This window comes from Sciurus vulgaris (assembly GCF_902686455.1).
Source record: "Sciurus vulgaris genome assembly, chromosome: 2".
Classification (NCBI taxonomy): domain Eukaryota; kingdom Metazoa; phylum Chordata; class Mammalia; order Rodentia; family Sciuridae; genus Sciurus; species Sciurus vulgaris.
Window position 1 is genome coordinate 39848403 of NC_136462.1, and position 20150 is coordinate 39868552.

General features: G+C 36.2%; 2 protein-coding genes across 4 annotated transcripts in view; both read left to right on the forward strand.

Moving 5' to 3' along the window:
* Positions 1 to 20150, forward strand: part of PPP2R5E (protein phosphatase 2 regulatory subunit B'epsilon) — a 155513-nt gene that overhangs the window by 114415 nt on the left and 20948 nt on the right. For all 3 annotated transcript variants that reach the window (XM_079126301.1, XM_079126300.1, XM_079126299.1), the window contains exon 5: positions 3693 to 3785. In XM_079126301.1, the coding sequence (XP_078982427.1) occupies positions 3693 to 3785 (93 nt within the window). The remainder of the gene's footprint in view (positions 1 to 3692; positions 3786 to 20150) is intronic.
* KCNH5 (potassium voltage-gated channel subfamily H member 5) overlaps positions 1 to 20150 on the forward strand; it is a 700940-nt gene that overhangs the window by 10279 nt on the left and 670511 nt on the right. The window lies entirely within an intron of this gene.

Genomic DNA, 20150 nt, shown 5'->3' on the forward strand with positions numbered 1-20150 from the left:
TTATAATTAAGAAATTGTGCTGGGCATGGTGGTACAGTCCTTAACCCCAGTGACTCTGGAGGCTGAGGCAGGAGGATCGAGAGTTCAAAGAAAACCTCATCAAAAACCGAAGTGCTAAGCAACTCAGTGAAATCCTGTCTCTAAATAAAATACAAAATAGTGCTTGGGATGTGGCTCAGTGGTCAAGTGCTCCTAAATTCAATCCCTGGTATCCAAAAATAATCCCCCCCCCAAAAAAAAAAAATAAAGAAATGGTCGTGCTTTATACTTGAGCCTCAAAAACATGGATGCCGAATTCTTATTGCTTATGTTCCTTGGAGAATTATCTTATGTTCCTTGAAAAGTAATTTATCTCCCCTCTCCCCTCGGTCTTTCCCTTTAGAAACTCAAAAGGGAGATTTTTGATTCCAAGGTTTAATCTATCTCTTAAGTGCAGGGCACATGTGTGCTTATTAATAAATGTGTCTGAAGTGTTTCCACCAAACCGTTTTGAACTACAACTTCTTTCAAGGGACCAGAGGTAGGGAGAACACACTGCCATTCCCTCTGGAAACCCTTACCTTCCAGGTCAGGCATGAAAGATGAGAATTTTTCACTTTGTGGGAATCAGGAGAGGGTTGAAAACCACTTTGAAGAGGTCATTTGAAGAAGGCTGACATTCTGAAGTTACAAGGCTTCTTTAGAAAGTATTCAAGTTAATGATATTCTGTAGATTCTTAGGGGGGCCTGAGAGTTTATTTCCAGTGGCCTGCAAGGTCAGTACTGTTACTTGCCCTTTTCACTGAGTTGACTATTCATTGTACTATTTGTAGTATTTGTTGTAAAAGCAATAGTGGTTAAGACTGCTGTTGCTTTAGCATCAGTGAAAGGAGTTGTGTCAAACTGGTCAAGTAGTTACTGTTTTTCCTCACTACCAAGTATTTATACTTTAAAAAAGCCAGTTTCACTTGAGATAGTCCTTGAAGAAGTAGTAAAAATTGTTAATTTTATTAAATTTTAACCCTTGAGCACACATTTTAAAAAATATTCTGCATGATGAAATGGAATCTACATGAATCATGGACTGTGGGCTGAAGATGGTGGGCTATCTTGTGGAAAGACACTTGGGGTTTTTTTGAGCTACAGACTGAACTGTTTTTTTTTTCCATGAAACATCATTTTTATTTGAAGGAGTAACTAAGAACTATGGTTATTAAGATATGTGTATCTGATGGATATTTTTTCTAACTAAAACGAACAAGGAAACCAGTTGGTAACATTTATTTCCACTGATAGAATTAGAGCATTCAAAGCAAAATATAGAAATAGAATTTCAGAACACTTGTATCTGTTTTACATGTCACCTTAAGTATTACTGCTTCCCAAAGTTTAAAGACTGAAGCAGGGCAGATGTAATGTGATTTTTTTTTTTTTTTTTTTTTAAGAATAAAATTTAATGAAATGTGAAAGTCTTTGAATGATCTGCCTAACTCTGTGAACTGATATTTTCCAATTGGCAAATGAATGATGTTAGGAAGCCATATATGGATAAAGGGCCATTCAAACTGCAAGACAGAGGATTGGATTTTAGTGTAACAAAATATGAAAAGGCCACCGATAGTGTTTCAGATTCCGTATTGCAGCTAATTTTTAAGAAATGAAAATTTTTCCAGTTTTAGTGTAATATGAGAAAAAATACAATAGTTTTGTGAAAAGACTCAAATAATCTCCTGTATTCTGACTTCTAGATTGATAGGGTTTTTTTTTAAAGTGGATTTTTAAAAATAATTATTTTATTTTGTTTTGGATATAGTGCTGAGGATAGAACCCAGTGCTTCAGGAATGCTAGGCAAGTGTTCCACCGAGCCACAATCCTAGCCCTAATAGGATTTTTAAAAAATATACTTTAACCAAAAAAATACTCCACAACAGATTGAATACAGAAGCAGATGAGACTGTGTCTTTCATTAAGCCAGCCATTAAAGAAATTTGCCAAAATATAAAATAATACTTCTTAATAACTTTTTCAGAAAATAGTTATTTTCATAAAAATATATGTACATTAACATGTAATGCATTTTGTTGTTTTAAAATTATATAATAAATATCTATTTTTTTATTTCTAATTATATTTAAATATAAAGAATAATGGTACACAATTAATACATAAATCTGTCAAAAAAATAAAAGCTTTTAGAGGTCCTTGTTACTTACTAAATGTAAAGGAGTAAGATTGATGTGTTTGCAAATGCCAATTTAGGCAACATGACAGTGAATCTCTGTGTTAGTCATTGTGCAGAAGGCTTTGTGTGTAATATCACATTTAATCCTAGGGATTATCATCCCCATTATAAAACTGAAGAAATGTTTCAAAGAAATGAACTTGCTTTGTATTACACAGTAAGGAATAGAGTGGGCTTTTTAAGCTCTGTGCCGGTCTCTTTGAAGTTCTGGTTTTGATATACTGTTGTATAGCACACCAGCATTTAATAGAACTTTTAACATAGATTTATTACTCAAAAAATAAGAGAAAAAAAAGTAACTCCCCACTGTTTATCAAAAGTTATTTGAGGTTGCCTCTTTGTAGATGAGAATATTCTTATTCTTGGTTTTTTTTTTTTTTTTTTTTTTGGAGGGAGGGTACTGGGAATTGAACCCAGGGCACTCAACCACTGAGCCATATCCCCAGCCCTATTTTGTATTTTATTTAGAGACAGGCTTTCAACTGAGTTCTTTAGCTCCTTGCCTTTGCCAAGACTGAGTTTGAATTCATGATCCTCCTGTCTCGGGCTCCCAAGCCACTGGGATTGATTACATGCCTGGTTCTTATTCATTTATTTAAGTGAGGATATTGTGTCACACCACCATATGTTAATTGGAGAAATGTAAATTGCTATACATTTTCTGAAAGGAAATTTAGCCATGAATATCAAAAATTCTAAATGTTTGGATATCTTTTGACCTAGCATTTCCACTTTTAGAAATACTTGTGAAGTAATTGAAGAAGTGCACCCTGATGTATGTTCAGTAATCTGTATTATGTCATGATTTGATAGAGAAATAATTCAGAGAGACTTCTTAAATATCTAAGCAAAGGAGATTGGTTAAATTAATTATGAGTAATGGAATTATTCATTATAAATTATAATGATCTACTTATATCTACTGAGAATGATGGGCTTAGATATATTTTTTATTATAATTTTTTTTGTTGTTGTAGATGGACAGAATGCCCTTATTTTATTTGTTTATTTTGTGTGGTGCTAAGGATCAAATCCAGTGTCTCACACATGTCCCTGTGTTACAGCCCTAGCCCTGGTTTAGATATTATTGACATAAGTTGTTCACAGTGTATTGTTTAAATGGCAAAAGTAGTTTACCAATCTATGTAAAGATATATTTATAGTATATTAATATGTTGTAGAATGAGGTTTAAAATTAAAATGTTAACAGTGGTTGTCTCTGAATCATAAGATTAATGGCGAATTTTTATTTGCTTTGTTTGACTCCATTTCTGAATTTTTAACTCTGAAAGGTTTAAAACAAAAACATAACAGGAAGTATGAGCCAAAAAAAAAAAAAAAAAAGAACTAGCATGGTTCATTAATATCAAAACCTAATGTTTAAGGTGTTGTCAGTTTTGGTATAACAGGCTAGTGTTAGTTTTTAATATTATTCTTAGGGAATTATAACTTGATATTAATCTGTTACAGCTTGTATATGAATTTTTCATACGATTTTTGGAAAGCCAAGAATTCCAACCCAGCATTGCCAAAAAATACATAGATCAGAAGTTCGTATTACAGGTAAGCAAATTCTTGTGATTGTTTTTGTTATTCATTTGTTAATACTTTGTTTCATTTTCTCTTGGATGTTTGTTAAAAAAATAACTCATGCTGATGTTATAGCACCTCATAAATACACACACACACGCACACACACACACACACACACACAACATTAATTTCTGGTACTATTTAAAGAAATAGGCATCTCACTTATTTGTGGTAGAAATATATTACATTTTAAACAGCCAGAAATGCTAATGCCTAAACCCCTGTAGTTTTCTTTTTTAAAGTTTAATTATAAAGGAATTTCAATTATATAACCCTGGTGTTGTGAATCTTTATGTAGCTAAAAACTTAGATTTGCATAAGGATTCTTAAAGAATTGTTGCATAGATCTGTTAAAACTGAGTTGGAAAGATCATATTGCAGAGCATAAGTAACCTTTAATAAATATTCAAAATGAGAGTACTGGAGAGCTTTCCCTACTAGAAAATTGCCCAGCTTAACACTTTATAATTTCCCAGAAGGATTAACTCTACCCTGTGAGTTTGGAAATTCTGAGTGAGTGTATTTTTCCTGACTTCTCATTTTATGTTTTATAATCATAGACTTTATATTCCTTTTTACCTGGGACATGGAGTATTTTTATGGCAGTGAATTTTTAGAATCTCCTTGCTCCTCTTGTTGATATTCATCAATAGAAATGGACACTGGAGTCAGTTTGGTATAAAAAAATAAATATCTTATCTCCTAGGGAGCCAGAAATATAACTTCAGAATAACAACATCAATTTGGCAGAATATTGATGTCCGTTGCCATACCAGACAAGATAAAGACTGTTAACCTTCATTGATGTTCCTTTCCTAATTAAATTAATAAATTTAGAATTAAGGATAGACAGGTTGAGCCATAGCTTTTATTTTGACTGCTTTTGACACTCAGAATGTAGCAGAATCATAGGGTTCATTCCAACAGAAAGCCAGATGCAGGCTACAGAGAGTAGAGAGTCTTGAAGGCTTCTTTATGTACTGGGTAATGTGACTGAGTAGAGTTAAACCCAAACTTTAGAGCTCAACTCAGAACTAAAAAGGAGCTTTGGTGTCTTGTAGGGGAAGAACAGTGGGGATAACTCATTAGCACCTATAACCCCCTTCTAGGCAGATCATTGAGCTTTGCTGTACATTTGAGAATTTCAGCACAGCATTGGTGAGTCCATGGCTCACACCTTAACATGGAAGGCTTTGGATCTGACCTATTGGTTGTCAATATATATTCTCTGTCATTGGTTGCCAGTATGTGACTAAGTACTTAGTTCCTTCAACCTTTTTTCATTTGTCTAATTTTGAAGTCTGTAACATCTGAATGTCCATTTGTCTTCATGCATGACATGTTACCTTGGAACACAGTGTCCTGGTCCTGCCAGGACAGCTTAGATCTAGGTTTCCCATTCCCTTGTCTGGACTCAGTTTCTCCCCTTCCCCTTCCACCAAGGATTGAACCCAGTGGCACTTAACCACTGAGCCACATCCCCATTCCTTTAAAAATTTTTAAATTTAGAGACAGGGTCTCGCTAAGTTACTTAGGGCCTTGCTACATTGCTGAGGCTGTCTTTGAGTTTGTGATCCTCCTTCCTCAGCCAGAGCCTCTGAAATTACAGGCATCAGCCACACCTGGCCGTAATCAGTTTCTTAAATGGAAAGTCTCATTAACATTCTTCAGTTTGTATGATTTTGCCAACTTATGTTAAACTTATGGTCCTAACTGACTTATAATTGACCTTTGCATATTTTGCTACAAAACTGTTTTCCCTTGTTCTTGTTATGCAGCTTTAAAAAAAAAATAAGTATAGGAACATGGCATATATTTCCATGGAATATCATTTCTTTCTAGTCTTCGGAGGACTTTCTGTATCTTTTATTCTGTCATCAATCTTATTTTCTATACCTTGCATCTTCATGATATCTTCTTAAATGTGCTAATCGTTGGCATCCTCTAAGCCATAGATTAAAATTGTTAAACTTAACCAAGACTGGACATGTCTTTAGAAATGCCCTTATTTTAACATAGATTCACTAATCAGTAATCTTTGAATTCTTTTCTTGAAGTGGTTAGAAATTTACCTAAGTATGTTATCATCTTTCCTGCAGTACTTAGTTTTGATCACAAGGAGAACATCTTGTTAGATGCTATGGTAAAAGCCAGAACTTGTTGATAAGTGTTCCCCTCAGGTGAGTTGTATAAGTTTATCATAAAAAGGAATGCCATTCATCTGCCATGTCCATGTTAGTGAACTTCCAGGGCTACTGCTATTTGATCATGCTCTAAGTACTTGGCAAACCATGGAATTGTCTGTGTATCCCAGAGTTTTGCCAGAGATAAGAAATAAAGTACAAATATCGTTTGTATACTTTACTGTTTCAATGCCTTCCTCATTTTTTCCAACCTTTGCCTTCTTTATTTTCCTTCCACTTCCTTTCTTTACCCTTTAGTCTGCTGACGACTTAACCTGGGATCCAAACACCTTCTAAGAGTGAAGCCTCAATTCCCTACCTGGTTCTGAGCTCCCTTCCTGGATGATTTGGCTGACTTGGGTCCTGCTGGGACCTTGGAGCTTGAGAGGTTTTTGCTGACATTTCATTCTTTTACCCCCATCTGACCCGCATCCCTCCCATCCCCTACAGTATCTTAATTGCCCGTGCTTTGGCCACTTCTTCCCCCTTCTACACTCCCAGTTCAGGTCTTTTTTACACCTTCACTTTTTCCTTGCTTGTTTTCCCTTTGGTGCCGCTTGGTCCTAGTGTGTTTTGTACCTGTTTCAGTCCTGATGTGGAAACCCTTTTACTAATTTTTTGGCAATCCAGATGACATTTGCCTTATTTTCTTTGGGAAAATTTCTTATTTTCTGTAGGTTCTCAACAATCCCGAAAAGAGTTTGGTGATTTGAACTTAAAACTTCTTTATTCATTAAATATAATTTACGCCAGCCATGAGATTTAAACTTATTTTCTCTTGCAGTTAGATGTATTCTTTACATGCTTTTTTCTGACTCTTAAGCCCCCATGTCATTGAATACAAAAATAAAATAAGAATTGAGCTATTTTGCCATAATGTAGTAGAAAGTTAGGACACTCTGGGTTTGAATCTTGACTCCACTGTATACTATAAGTATATTTTAGGAGCTCAGACTGTGAACTATGGGGACAGAAGAAGCTGCATTTCAGTTCTGGTTCTTTTGTGTACTTGCAGTGAAACTTTCCAGTATGTACACTTGATTACCAAACCTGAATCTCCTCATTTGTGATGTGGGAATAGCAGGATAAATGAGATACCATTAAGTAAAATAGGAGACACCTCAAAATTAATAACTGTTAAGTCTGCCTAGTTCACTTTGTAGTTTGGACACAAAAACAGGATTCCTACCTTCAGTCTTAAACAGATTGAAAATCTTGGGCAAATTGTCGATGACTACCCTGAGGCTCACTGTATTCTTTTATAAAATGGTGGTAAGAATCACCTTTGTTATAAGTCACAAGTGAAATAAAATGAGATGTCTTGTAAAAGTGCTTTTTGGTATTGTATTGTGTATGGGCATAGTAGTTACTCATTAAATATTAATTCTTTTCATACCCTTATCATATTATCTACCCACATTGGCAGGATATCTTATTTTTCTTGCCAATATTAATTTACAAATCTTCACCTTTTGAAACCCTTTTTTGTTTTTCTAGTGCCAAGGATTGAACTCATGTTGTCGTGCATGCTAAGCATGTGTTCTACCACTAAGCTACATCCCCAGCCTTGAAACAAAATTTAAAAATCCATATGAAACTTGTACTAAACTTTTGCAAAGCATGCTTGAATAAATGCACAAATGTAACATATTTCTAGATGGGAAAACTTGCCATAATAAAGATACCTATAAAGTCTTCAAATTAGTTTATGTATTTAGTGCAGTTCTAATTAAAATTCCAGTAGCTTTTTTATTTGAAATGTTTAGAGTTCATGAAATAAACTTTTGAGAAAGATGACTGATGGTAGTTTACTTTACCTATTAGATAATAAAGCAAGCCATTTGTCAGAACTGCAAAAAATAAATAAAATCAAACATACTTTATAGTCACAGTTAAAACTGTTTTTTGAACAGGAAAATGGAGCATAATAGAAGCTCGAGTGGAGAAGACTTTTCTGAGTATGCTCTAAAACCCATAATAAGATGTGTGTGTGTGTGTGTGTGTGTGTGTGTGTGTGTGTGTGTGTGTGAGAGATATGTATATATATCTCAAATTGGTATAAGATCTGAAGAAGAAACCTGGTAGTATTCTGTCAAATTAAATTTTGACCCAGCAAGTCCATGAGAAATAATCAGTTGTGTATAAAAAGATAAACATAAAAATACTGAATTATCATTGTTAATAATTATTATAAAATTGGAAACATAATTCCTTAGTAGGAGTTAATTGAATAAACTGGACATTCATATAGTGAAATAGTCATCAGTAAAGAGAATGCAATAGAGTTACATAGACTTGTTTTTAAAGTGAAGCATTTATGTTATAGAACATGATAGGTTTTGAGCCTTCATCTGTTATTTTAGGGAAAAGGAATGTTTGTATTTTTGTCTTAGTCTGTTCGTACTGCAGTAACAGAACATGGTGGTGTCCCCCTTTATCCTTGAAAGATATGTTCCAAGAATCCTCAGTGGATACCTGAAACTGCAGATAGTATTGAACCTTACGTACAATGTGGTGCAAAGACAGTTGATATGATAATCCAGATGGCTACTAAGTGATGAATGGGTGGGTATCCTATACAATGTGGATGTGCTGGACAAAAAATAATTCACATCCAGGCAGGATGATGTGGGATTTTTTAGATTTTTCTTATGCTACTTGGAATGGCATGCAATTTAAAACTAATTATTTCTGGAATTCCTGTTAATAATTTCAGATCATGATTGTCTATGTATAACTGAAATGAAGTCACTTAAGAGGAGACAGCTGTTACCTGAGATTGGATAATTTATGAAGAACAGAAATTTGTTTCTCAGTTTTAGAAACTAGGAAGTCCAAGATCCAGGTGTTAGCATCTGGTGAGGACTTCTTACTGCAACCTCACATGGCAGAAAGGCAAGAGAGAGTGAACCCATTTGTGCAGTCGCTTTTTATAGAGGCATTAATTCATTTCTGGGGGTGGAACCCTTATGATCTAAACACTTCCCAAAAGGTATCACCTAAAATTGTGCATTGGGGACTAAGTTTCCAAAATGTGAATTTTGGGGGATACCTGCAGACCCTAGCAATATGCATGAATTTTGGAAGGAGATAAGCCAGATTGCTAATTGTCTGGAATGGTATAATTATGTATGATTATCACTTTCTATTTTATATACATACACAAATATATACTTGTAACTAAAAAATAATGAACATATGTGTTATAATCAGTAAGAGTTGTAAACAGATTTCAGTTGCGAGTACATTCTATATTCTTTTATTGCTCTGCAATTTTCATAAACCTGATCTGAATTTGTGCAATTAGCTTTCATAAACCTTTTTTTGGTAGGACTGTGTGTACCATTCTTTTATGTCCAGTATTCATTTTATTTCCTTCCTTTTGGCATTTGGATATGCCCTTTTAAAATTTGAAGCTCACAAGAAAGCTTCCTGTATTATCTCTAGAGTCTTTTCAATCCTTGAGCTTTTCTTCTCCATCAGGAAGCAGTATAGATTGGCGGTTAAGTATAGAGATTGGCTTGAACTCAGAATCTGACATTTTTTCATTGTGTGACCTTGAGCAAATTCTGTAACTTTTTTGTGTCTTAGTAGATGCAAAATATTTTTAATATGGTTATTAGATCATAAGGTTGTGGAGTTATAAAGAGTGAATATCATATAAACCCTTAAAATAGTTACAGACACAGGTAAGTGGTCAGTAAATGTTGTGCTGCTCTGTCACTAATATTTTTATTAAAATCAGTTCTTGTTTTGAGATCCTTCTTTAGTTGTATTTTCTTGAATTTTGTGAAGCAAAACACTGTTTTCTATCATGTCTCGAGTGTTATGAATTATTTGATATCTGACTCTTACTCAAAAAATCATTGGTACCATTTGGACTCTACTTACGTGATTCTTCTTGGGCTCTCAGGACCTCTCATATGTTATATGTGGTCTCTCATATCCCTGGGTTCTTACCAATTCAACATTGCCAGTTAGTGTCTTCCAGTCAATGTTAGAAATGAATGTTTATTAATGCCAGGAGCATATAAATTATAATGTGTGAAAGTCAGGGATAGCACATTCAGATCTTTACAGAGGACAGACAGGTGGTATATAATGAAGTAGTCTTGGTAGGATCAAAGGGAATGCTAGAAATTGGTAATTGGCCATTCCTGCTAACCAGCCAAGTGTTTCTGGATCTTCAGGTTTTTCAAGAGAAGCTGGAAATCCAGATTGTGTATGAGCCAGACAAAACATATTTTTTTTTTTTTTTAAACAAGGGTTTTGAAGGTTCTTATTTGAAGGGTTTTGTTGGTTTTTATGACTGGTCTACTGGAATTTCATTGTGATTTTTTTTTTTTATTAAATCTAGATTTACATATCCCTTAGTATTTTTCATGCACTCATCTAAGGCTTTACATAGAAGGCTGTCAGACACTTTTCAGGTAGTCATTTCATTGAATAGTGCCCTTGTGTCTATGATAATTGATTTTGACTTACATAACATGGTGATCTGCCTTCTAAAGCTACAGGTTGTAGACTACTCTAGGGTTATGGATTAATTTTGTCTCTTCTCAATAAAGATCATTTTCATCTGTGTTGGGAGGGTTGGGTTTCTTTATGATTTTTTCTGCTCCTTCTTTAGAGACAAATAAATTGCCAAACCCTGGATTATTTCATTGAGTAGATTATTATGGTCAGAGTTTTAGCAGCATATTTCTAAAGGTTGCTTTCAACCACTGCAAATCTGAAAAACAGTAGTTGCTAAGAGACATACAATTCAGGTATCCCCATAAACATATGTACTGCTGAAAATTGCTATTTAGTAATTTGTACTTCACTTTTACAGTCATATTTAACTGAAAGGTGCTGTAATTATCGTACAAATTATGCAAATCACCCAGCCTATCCTTAAAGATGATTTTTTTTTTAACTCAAGACAAATTGGACATGATACAGACCAAGATGTTAAAAAACTTAAAGTTCCGAACTGAAATTTCATGAAGGCTTGAATTTTAGCTTCAATAAAAGTTATTTTCCAAACAAGTTCCTCGAATATGTCAAAATGTTTACATTACTCTCTCAGACCTACAGCAAATCAAACTTTAGAGAATTTATTTCTGCCTAGAATTTTATCAGATAGACACTAGCAGTTAACAATAAATTGTCTCACCCTGTCCTGTCCAATATGTAACTTCAAAACCTTAAAAAAGGGAGTTGCTGCTCTGGCTCCTGCATCCAGAGCCAGCTTCATGGTCACACCTTATATACCGTTGCCTCAGTTCTCTGAATGGAAGAGACTTGTGCTTGATTTAATGCTCTGCTATTGCTGTAAGAACCCAGAAAACCATGCCGGAAACGGGAACTCATATAAGGGAGTTTATTAAGCACACAGACAGTGTCTCCCTGCAGGGTAAGAGAGAAAATGAGAGGAAAAGAGAAATGGTGCACGCGCAGGAGAGAGAGAAATGGAGGAGATAGCATGAAAGCTAGGAGGAGAGAGAGGAGCATGAAAGTGAGGAGAGAAGAGGGAGAAAATGGTGGGGAGCTATCCTTAAGCAGTCAAGTTCTGAGTTAATGGGACCAATAACGGAGAAGGATACTGATGAACCAATAGCTAGCTAGGATGTTCACAGACTGACAAGTAGTTAGGAGGCAGGGAAATGACTGCACAGGAAAGCGGGGGTGTGGGGTGGGGGGTAGCAACAAGAAGTTGTGAGGCGGGGAAATGAATGCAGCTGTAAAGGGGGGGCAGCTGTCTTGAAATTCTTTTTTTTTTTTTGTGGTGCTGGGGATCGAACCCAGGGCCTTGTGCTTGCAAGGCAAGCACTCTACCAACTGAGCTATCTCCCCAGCCCTTGAAATTCTTAGTACCAGATGTTCATTTTACCGTGGCCCCATGAATTACATAGCTGGTCTCTGTGTCTCAGTAGTGCATCATTTATACAACAGCTCTTTTTCAAATGCTGTCCAGATTAGTTGTCTTGAAATTTTAAATCACAAGGTATTCTTGAATCAGATAGAATACTTAAGGAAAAGAGGGAGGATGGACTTACCTAGTGTTTTGAAATGATTCCTGAAATTAGGAGAACAGTTTGACTTGGTAGAGTTGTTTGTATTTGTATGACTTAAATCTTTGAAAATTTTATACTTAATTTCCATATGGGTCTTGACATCAGAATTGCTAGAAACTTTTGACCCTTTGTCCCTGCTGTGCTTTTCTCAGTGGTTGCCCATAGGTTGCTTTATTTTATGTAGTGGTTTCCTTGACTCTTGATTCTTTGGAGTTGGGCTACCATTTGCTCTTGTTTCTTGATTCTGGGCTATTCTCAGTTTTCAGGTGTTAGAATAAATTAATATTGCTAACAAAGCCATAAATGTGGAGGTCTGATTTTAGTGTTCTTTGTCAGTTTGGATGAAAACATTTAGAATACCTATTTGAATGGTTATTTACTTAAAGATTTCTGATGTTCTTTAAAATCTTACATTACATGAAGCAGAGCAATTTTCTATTGTAGTAGAAGGCAACTGGATGTTTTGCTTGAAGTCTTTTGCTCCCAATGATTTTTAAAAATAGTTTTCATTAACAGTGTAATGTCTACTTTGAAAATTCAAAATTCAAATGTAGTGTTTGTTTTTTTCTTGGTGATGCTCGGAATTGAACCCAGGGCCTTGTGCATGCAAGACAAGCACTCTAATAACTAAGCTATATCCTCTGAAAATTCAAATGTATGGTCCTCTGCCTCATCCTTCCCTGGAAACTCTTCTAGTCATTCAAATCTAGATTTTTTCCATGTATTTACCTCCATATTTCTAAATACTATGCTTATACTGCTGTTTCTTGATTTTTCATTTTAGATTTTATCTATTTATCAACTTCCTGTTAGAAATTGTTGTGTATCTTCTTCTGTATTTCCCCGCTCCACATCCAGTGTAGTTGTGCTTGCAGAGTCCTAGGTAGAGACCTGACTGTGGGGAGCCAATAAATCAGGTCTGGTCCCTTGTCCCGAAAACCAAACAGAAAAGGTACAGTTGAAAAACATGAAAGGAACTTTAATCAGTGTAGCTACACTGGGAAGACAAGGGACCCATGCTCTTAGCCCTGTCTTTGAGGTACTGACAATGACCCTGAGGCTTTAGGAAGGGGAATGAGGGCAAGGATTAAGAGATTTGCACAGCTGGAGGCTTTTTACAGCTGCCAACACAGGTGATCTTGATCAGGTGTGGTCTGTCCATCATCTCACGATTGGCCAGGTGGGGTTTCTCCCTAATAAGAAAGTTGCTGTCGCCTGGGGGTAGCTTCCACTTATCCCAAGATGTATATAGAATCACCTATTATTCCTAGAATTCAAGGTACTGCAGAATGAAGGAGACCAATGCAAAATGGAGGCAGAAATGTCTTTTTTTTTTTTTTTTTTTTTTTAATATTTCAGGGACACATTAGCTTTATTTTATTTATTTACTTTATGTGGTGCTAAGGATCAAACCCAGTGCCTCACACATTCGAGGCAGGTGCTCTACCACTGGGTCCCAACCCCAGCTCGAGATGTCAAGTCTTTAATCCTGCTTTTATCCACCCATTAGACATTCACAGGCAAAATTTTTACAGATGCATCACAAAATTCAACTAAATCAAAGTTTAGTGTTGACTTTAGCATGACTGTATACATGTTGTTCATAATTACTTTTCTTGTGGAGCTTTAAAAACAAAACAAAACCTCAGAATTAATAGTTGCCTTATTGCAGAGCAAGGCCATATGCAGAGCTGAAAAGACTAGAGCTAGAGCAGAGGTCCTTGGTCAACAGTTCTTTGTGATCACACCATAAGGATTTTAGACAAGTCACTCAGGTAGCAGGCATGAATTTACTAGAAAGGATATGAAAAGGGAAACAGAGAATATTCTCAAGGGAAAAAGGGAGAGAGTGGGTCCTCTCAGAGGATAGGGATAGCACTCCCTTCCTGTCTTCCTATTTTATTGTGGGTTTCAGAGAAGCTTCCATAGAATCTTACCCAGGACATCTCTTGACTTCTTCCTGATAGCAGGATTTCATCAGACTTTCAGATATCCACTGTGCATGGTTTTACCCTATGTAGGGTAGATTTTACTATTATAATGACATGCTAAATATCCAATTCTAATTGAAACTTGTTCTTAAGAGATTTTGTGGTTGGGGGGCTTTGCTTCTAGTAATCCTGTTTCCCTTATTCCCCTATCTGATCTGTGTAAAGGTCATAAAAGTCTACCTTCAGGGCAGACCATACTCTGCTTATCACCTTGGGCCAGCGTTTCTCAAGCCCAAGAGGGCTAGAGCAGCCTCAGGCAAATTGCCTTTCAAAAGAAAGGATGGTGGGGTCAGCACAGTGTGTCCAGTCCATGGCACCATTCCTGCAACTTCATATTCCCACTGCCCATGTCGCCACCTATCAGTCATAATATTTGCTTGCTTTTCTGTATATTGGCAACTAATTTATCCCCTAGTTCTCTGAGATGGCTATACATCTCTTCTCATTGTGGCCCACACATCAGCTAATCTCTCAGTTCTTTATTTTTGCCCCCCTTCTCCTTCCTTGGAGGCCTCCTCCTGGGAGCTCTGGTCATCCTGCTTTGATTGCACTGGTGGCTGCTCCTAGGCTGTATTCCCTGTGGTCATCCTGAGACTTCCTTTTGCCACTCTTCTGGGCTTTGCCTTTTTTTGCTTAACTTCCACTCTTTCTAGGTACTTCTTAAGAAAGCATGAATGAGATGTTAATTTTCATGGAGTACTTGTCTGAAACATCTTTATTTTACCCACATACGTGATTTAAAATTTTGGCTAGGTACAAATTTATATCATTTGATTCATCTGCCCGAGGCATTTACAGAATTGCTTCATTGACTTTCAGCTTCCAATTTTGAATCAAGAAGGTGTGGGCCAGCAGAATGCCTTATCTTTTACAAGGATCTGGTTTTCTCTGTAACCTTTTGAGATCTTCTCTTTGTTCCCAAGCCCAGAAACTTCCAAGTGACATTCCTTAGTTTTAGTCTTTTTTTTTGTCCTTTTCTTCTGCGCCCCTGCCCCCCACCTGCTGGAGATTGAACCCAGGGCCTTATGCTTGCGAGGCAATCACTCTACCAACTGAGCTATATCCCCTGCCCTAGTTTTGGTCTTTATTCATTGCGTATCGCATCCAATGGGCCATATCTGTATTGAAATCATGCCCCCCCACCCCCCGAAAATTGCATTGAATTGGTGTCTGCCTTGGGTTATTTTATTTTCTGTTTTTCTATCCCTGTGACTCTCTGGATAACCTTTTAGTAATGTATTAGAACTTCTGAATCAATCTTCATTTTCTTATCTTTTTTTTTTTTTCCTTTTGTATGCTATTTCTTTTTTTTTGGTTATACTTTTGAGGGAGTAGATTTGTTCATGTTAATGTTCTAGTCCTTCTGAAATTTTTATTTACATTATATTTTAAATTTCTAAAAGTTGTTTTCAATTTTCTGAATGTTCATCTGTAATGCACTGATTTCGTTTCAGGGATCCAATGTGTTTGTTTTGTCTCTGAGACGGTTATAGTTTCCTTTTTGCAATTACTCCTTGCCTAGTGCCTGTTTCCTCTTGAGTTCCCTATGTTTGTTTTGTTTTGTTTTTATTTTCTGATCTTTGCTATTAATTCTAGTGATTCTTGACTTTGTAGTCATCATTACATATTATTTTATCAAAAAATTAATTGGAACCTGTGTGTGTGTGTGTGTGTGTGTGTGTGTGTGTGTGTGTGTGCAAGTATATATGTTTTATTTATGTGACACTTAGCAGCTGGTGACTTTCAGTAGGATAATTTGGCAGGGATCTTGTCTTTTTACTGAGAACCCCTCAGATGTTAGTTTACCTGTAGGTCTTTCCTCTTCAGGTTATTAGTTTCCCCAGAGAGCTTTTGATTTCTTGCCTTATCCAAAATTGAGGGCCTAATTAAGGAAGGCTGGCAGAGGTCTCAGGCTTAAGTATGTAGGGTTTCATTTAATTTTGTTAATTTCAATAAATGCCTCATCAGCAGGGTATGAAGCTCCAAGACTAGATACTTGGTCATTTATTCTCTCTAGACTTCGTAATGCTGCATGGGACAGGGATCCAGGGGGCTCGTTTCTGCTACAGGCTTTCAACCAGTCCTTCTGTTTGCATACTTCTCACACCCTGATCATCAAACATATCTGCATGCCTTCAATTCTTAAGTCCTTTAAGGGACCCTGATGTGAATTGGCACACTTCTTATCAGTGTTCCCCTTCCAGCAAAATGGAAGAACATGTAGCAAAATGGAGCAACAGGAAACCAAAGATGGTTACCTCTTGTCTTCTACTTCCCATCTGTGAAAAATTTACAAGTATGTTGGATCTGCTGTCCTCCCGTGTTCTCTGCTCTTTGGGTTTCTTCCATTGTTTTTCCTTCGCTGTCATTTCAGGAAGGTTTTTTGAGGGAAGTTTCAGTTCCCTATGTCTAACTGGAAGACCCTTACTATCCACATTTCACTATAGATTTATTATGAAGTTCAAAGAAGGGCTCTTTTGCAAAATCTCTGTGCAATTCATCCTTGTTAACCTGAGGAAAGCTGCTTTTTTTCTTTTTAAGTCTGGAGTCAAATGTGTTGACAAGTCTGCTTTGCTCTGTAATCACCTCAGAAACTCTCTTCTTTGACAACAGATTGCCTGTTATATTATGGATGGCATGGTTATAAATGCCGGGTTAATATTTCTTATTGGTTTTTCTGTGTTATATTTATGATATATTATAGAAACCCCCTTTTGGTCTTTGCTTATTATACTTTTTCTTTTGTCTTATACATCATAAAATCATCAAAATTATGTTGTATAGAGCACTAGAAAAGTAGTTTAATATTGTAGTTCATCTTTCTTTTTCATAGAACAGAATACATTTAATATTTGTGACTTTGTAATACTAGTCTGGGACCTGGTGATACCTTTTCTTTGAGAACTGTGTTACTTTTTTGTCCCTGGGCCTATTTTGTGGCACAACATTATGGTGGGGAGCATGTAACAGCAAAGCTGCTCCCTCATGTCTGCTGGGAAGGGGAAAGAGCATGAGAATGCAAGAGAGCTTGAGTGAGAGCAAAAGCTGGGGACCAGGGATATAATAGGACTCGTCCCCAAAACTAGCTCCCTTGAACTAGTTTCTACCTCCCCCTGTTTCCATCATCTCTCAATTGTCCATTCAGCTATGAATCCATAATGGACTAATCCAGTAATGAGTTTAAAGTCCTAACCATACCTAATGAAAACTTTAATTAAATAATTTTTATTTGATTATATGTTCATTAAACTCTTAAGATTAACTTCATAAAGCATAGTTGATTCAAGTTTTACTAATATTATACCCCCTCAAGCCTTCTCTTATGTTGACTGCAAATTAGTCATTAATCCCCCTTTATTATTTTATTTATTTATTTATTTATTTATTTATTTATTTATTTATTTTCCCCCCATCCCCACTACCCCACCCCTCTACTTACAAGGAACAAAGTTCCTTCACTCTTCCCTACCACCCCTTACTATGGATTAGCATCTGCTTATCAAAGATAAAGTTCGGCCTTTTGTTTTATGGGACTGACTTATTTCACTTAGCATGATCCATTTACCTGTAAATGCTATAATTTTGTTCTTTAAGGCTGAGTAATAGTCCATCATACATATATACTGCATTTTTAAAAATCCATTCATCTGTTGAAGGGCATGTAGGTTGGTTCCATAGTTCAGGTATTGTGAATTGAACTGCTATAAACATTGATGTGGCTATGTCACTGTAGCATGCTAATTTTAAGTCCTTTGGATATACCAAGGAGTGAGATAGCTGGGTCAAATGGTGATTCCATTCCATGTTTTCTGAGCAGTCTCCATACTGATTTCCAGAGTGGTTACACCAATCTGCATTCCCACCAGCAATGCATAAGGGTACCTTTTCCCCCACATCCTTGCCAACACTTATAATTGCTTGTATTCTTGATAATTGCCATTCTGACTGGAGTGAGATGAAATCATAGAGCAGTTTTGATTTGCATTTCTCTAATTGCAAGAGATGATGAACATTTTTTCATTTGTTGATCAATTGTATTTCTTCTGTGAATTATCTGTCGAGTTCCTTATCCATTTATTGATTGGGTTATTTGTTTTTTTGGTGTTAAGTTCCTTGAGTTCTTTAATATCCTGGAGATTAGTGTTCTATCTGAGGTAAAGATTTTTTTCCCACTCTGTAGGCTCTCTCTTCAAATTATTGATTGTTTCCTTTGCTGAGAAGAAGCATTTTATTTTGAATCTCATTTATTGATTCTTAATTTTACTACTTACACTTTAGGAGTCTTGTTATGGAAGTCAGGTCCTAAACTGACATGATGAAGATTTGGGCCTCCTTTTTCTTCTCTTAGGCACAGGGTCTCTGTTCTAGTGTCTAGGTCTTTGATCCACTTTGAGTTAATTTTTGTGCAGGGTGAGAGATAGAGGTTTAATTTTATTCTGTTACGTATGGATTTCCAGTTTCCCAGCACCATTTGTTGAATAGGCATCTTTTCTCCAATGTATGTTTTTGGTGCCTTTGTCTAGTATAAGATAACCATATTTATGTGGGTTTGTCTCTGTATCTTTTTTTGGTACCATTGGCCTACATGTCTATTTTGGTGCCAATACCATGCCGTTTTTGTTACTATTGCTCTGTAGTATAGTTTAAGGTCTGGTATTGTGATGCCTCCTGCTTCACTCTTCTTGCTAAGGATTCCCTTGACTATTCTGAGTCTCTTATTTTTCCAAATGAATTTCATGTTTGCTTTTCTATTTCTATGAAGTATATCATTAGGATTTTAATAGGAATTGCATTGAATCTGTATAACACTTTTGATAGCCATTTTGACAATATTGATTCTACCTATCCAAGAGCATGGGAGTTCTTTCCATCTTCTAAGGTCGTCTTCAATTTCTTTCTTTAGTGTTCTGTAGTTTTCATTGTAGAGATCTTTCATCTCTTTTGTTAGATTGTTTCCCAAGTGTTTTATTTTTGTTGAGGCTATTGTGAATGGGGTAGTTTCCCTTTGTTGCTTATGTATAGAAATGCATTTGATTTATGGGTATTGATTTTGCTACTTTGCTGAATTCATTTATGAGTTCTAGAAGTTTTCTCGTGGAATTTTTTGGATCTTCTAAATATAGAGTCATGTCGTCCGCAAACAGTGATAGTTTGAATTCTTATTTTCCTATTCGTATCCCTTTAATTTCTTTCCTCTGACTGCTGTGGCCAGAGTTTCAAGGATGATGTTGAATAGAAGTGGTGAAAGAGGTTATTCCTGTCTTGTTCTAGTTTTTAGGGGGAATGCTTTCAATTTTTCTCCATTGAGAATGATGTTGGCCATGGGCTTAGCATAGATAGCTTTTACAATGTATGTTCCTACTATTTCTAGTTTTTCTAGTGTTTTGAACATGAAGAGGTGCTGTATTTTGTCAGATGCTTTTTTGTGTGTTTATCGAGATAATCATATGATTCTTGCCTTGTCTACTGATGTGATATTGTAAGACCCCCAAAAAGGAGACCCTAACTCTGTCCCACGGATCGAAGGCAACCCCAGTCAACCGCAGGAGGCGTCACTTGATGCAAACCTCAAGAGGCTTTTATTCCAGCGCGCTGGGACCCAACTTGTGACTCACGCAGGAGTTGCAAGGAGTCAAGTCTCTAGCAGAAAATCTTACAAGTTTATAAAGGCAGAAACCACACATCGGGAGGGGTCGCACATGAAAGGGAAAAGGGGAACAAAGCCGCCGGGAAATTCCAAAGGGGGTCTGGGGTTTGCTGATAACATACAACATGTTTCACAATGTTTTACAACAGGACGTAGATTCTGGTCAACAGTTTCTGGTAATCTTATATCCTATATATCTTAACTGTCTGAGCACTATCTTGCTCAATTTACCCTTTTACTCTCTGTTTGGGGCTGTTTCTTGGAACAGCTTTAAGGGCTTTGTTCCCATCACTGGGAGGGAGACCTTAGGGAGTTGAGATAAAACAGACAGCTTAAAAAAATGTCCATTCTTTCAATATATTACGTTTATTGAGTTCCATCTGTTGAACCAACCTTGCATCCCAGGGATGAACCCCATTTGACCATGGTGCACTATCTTTTAAATATGTTTCTGT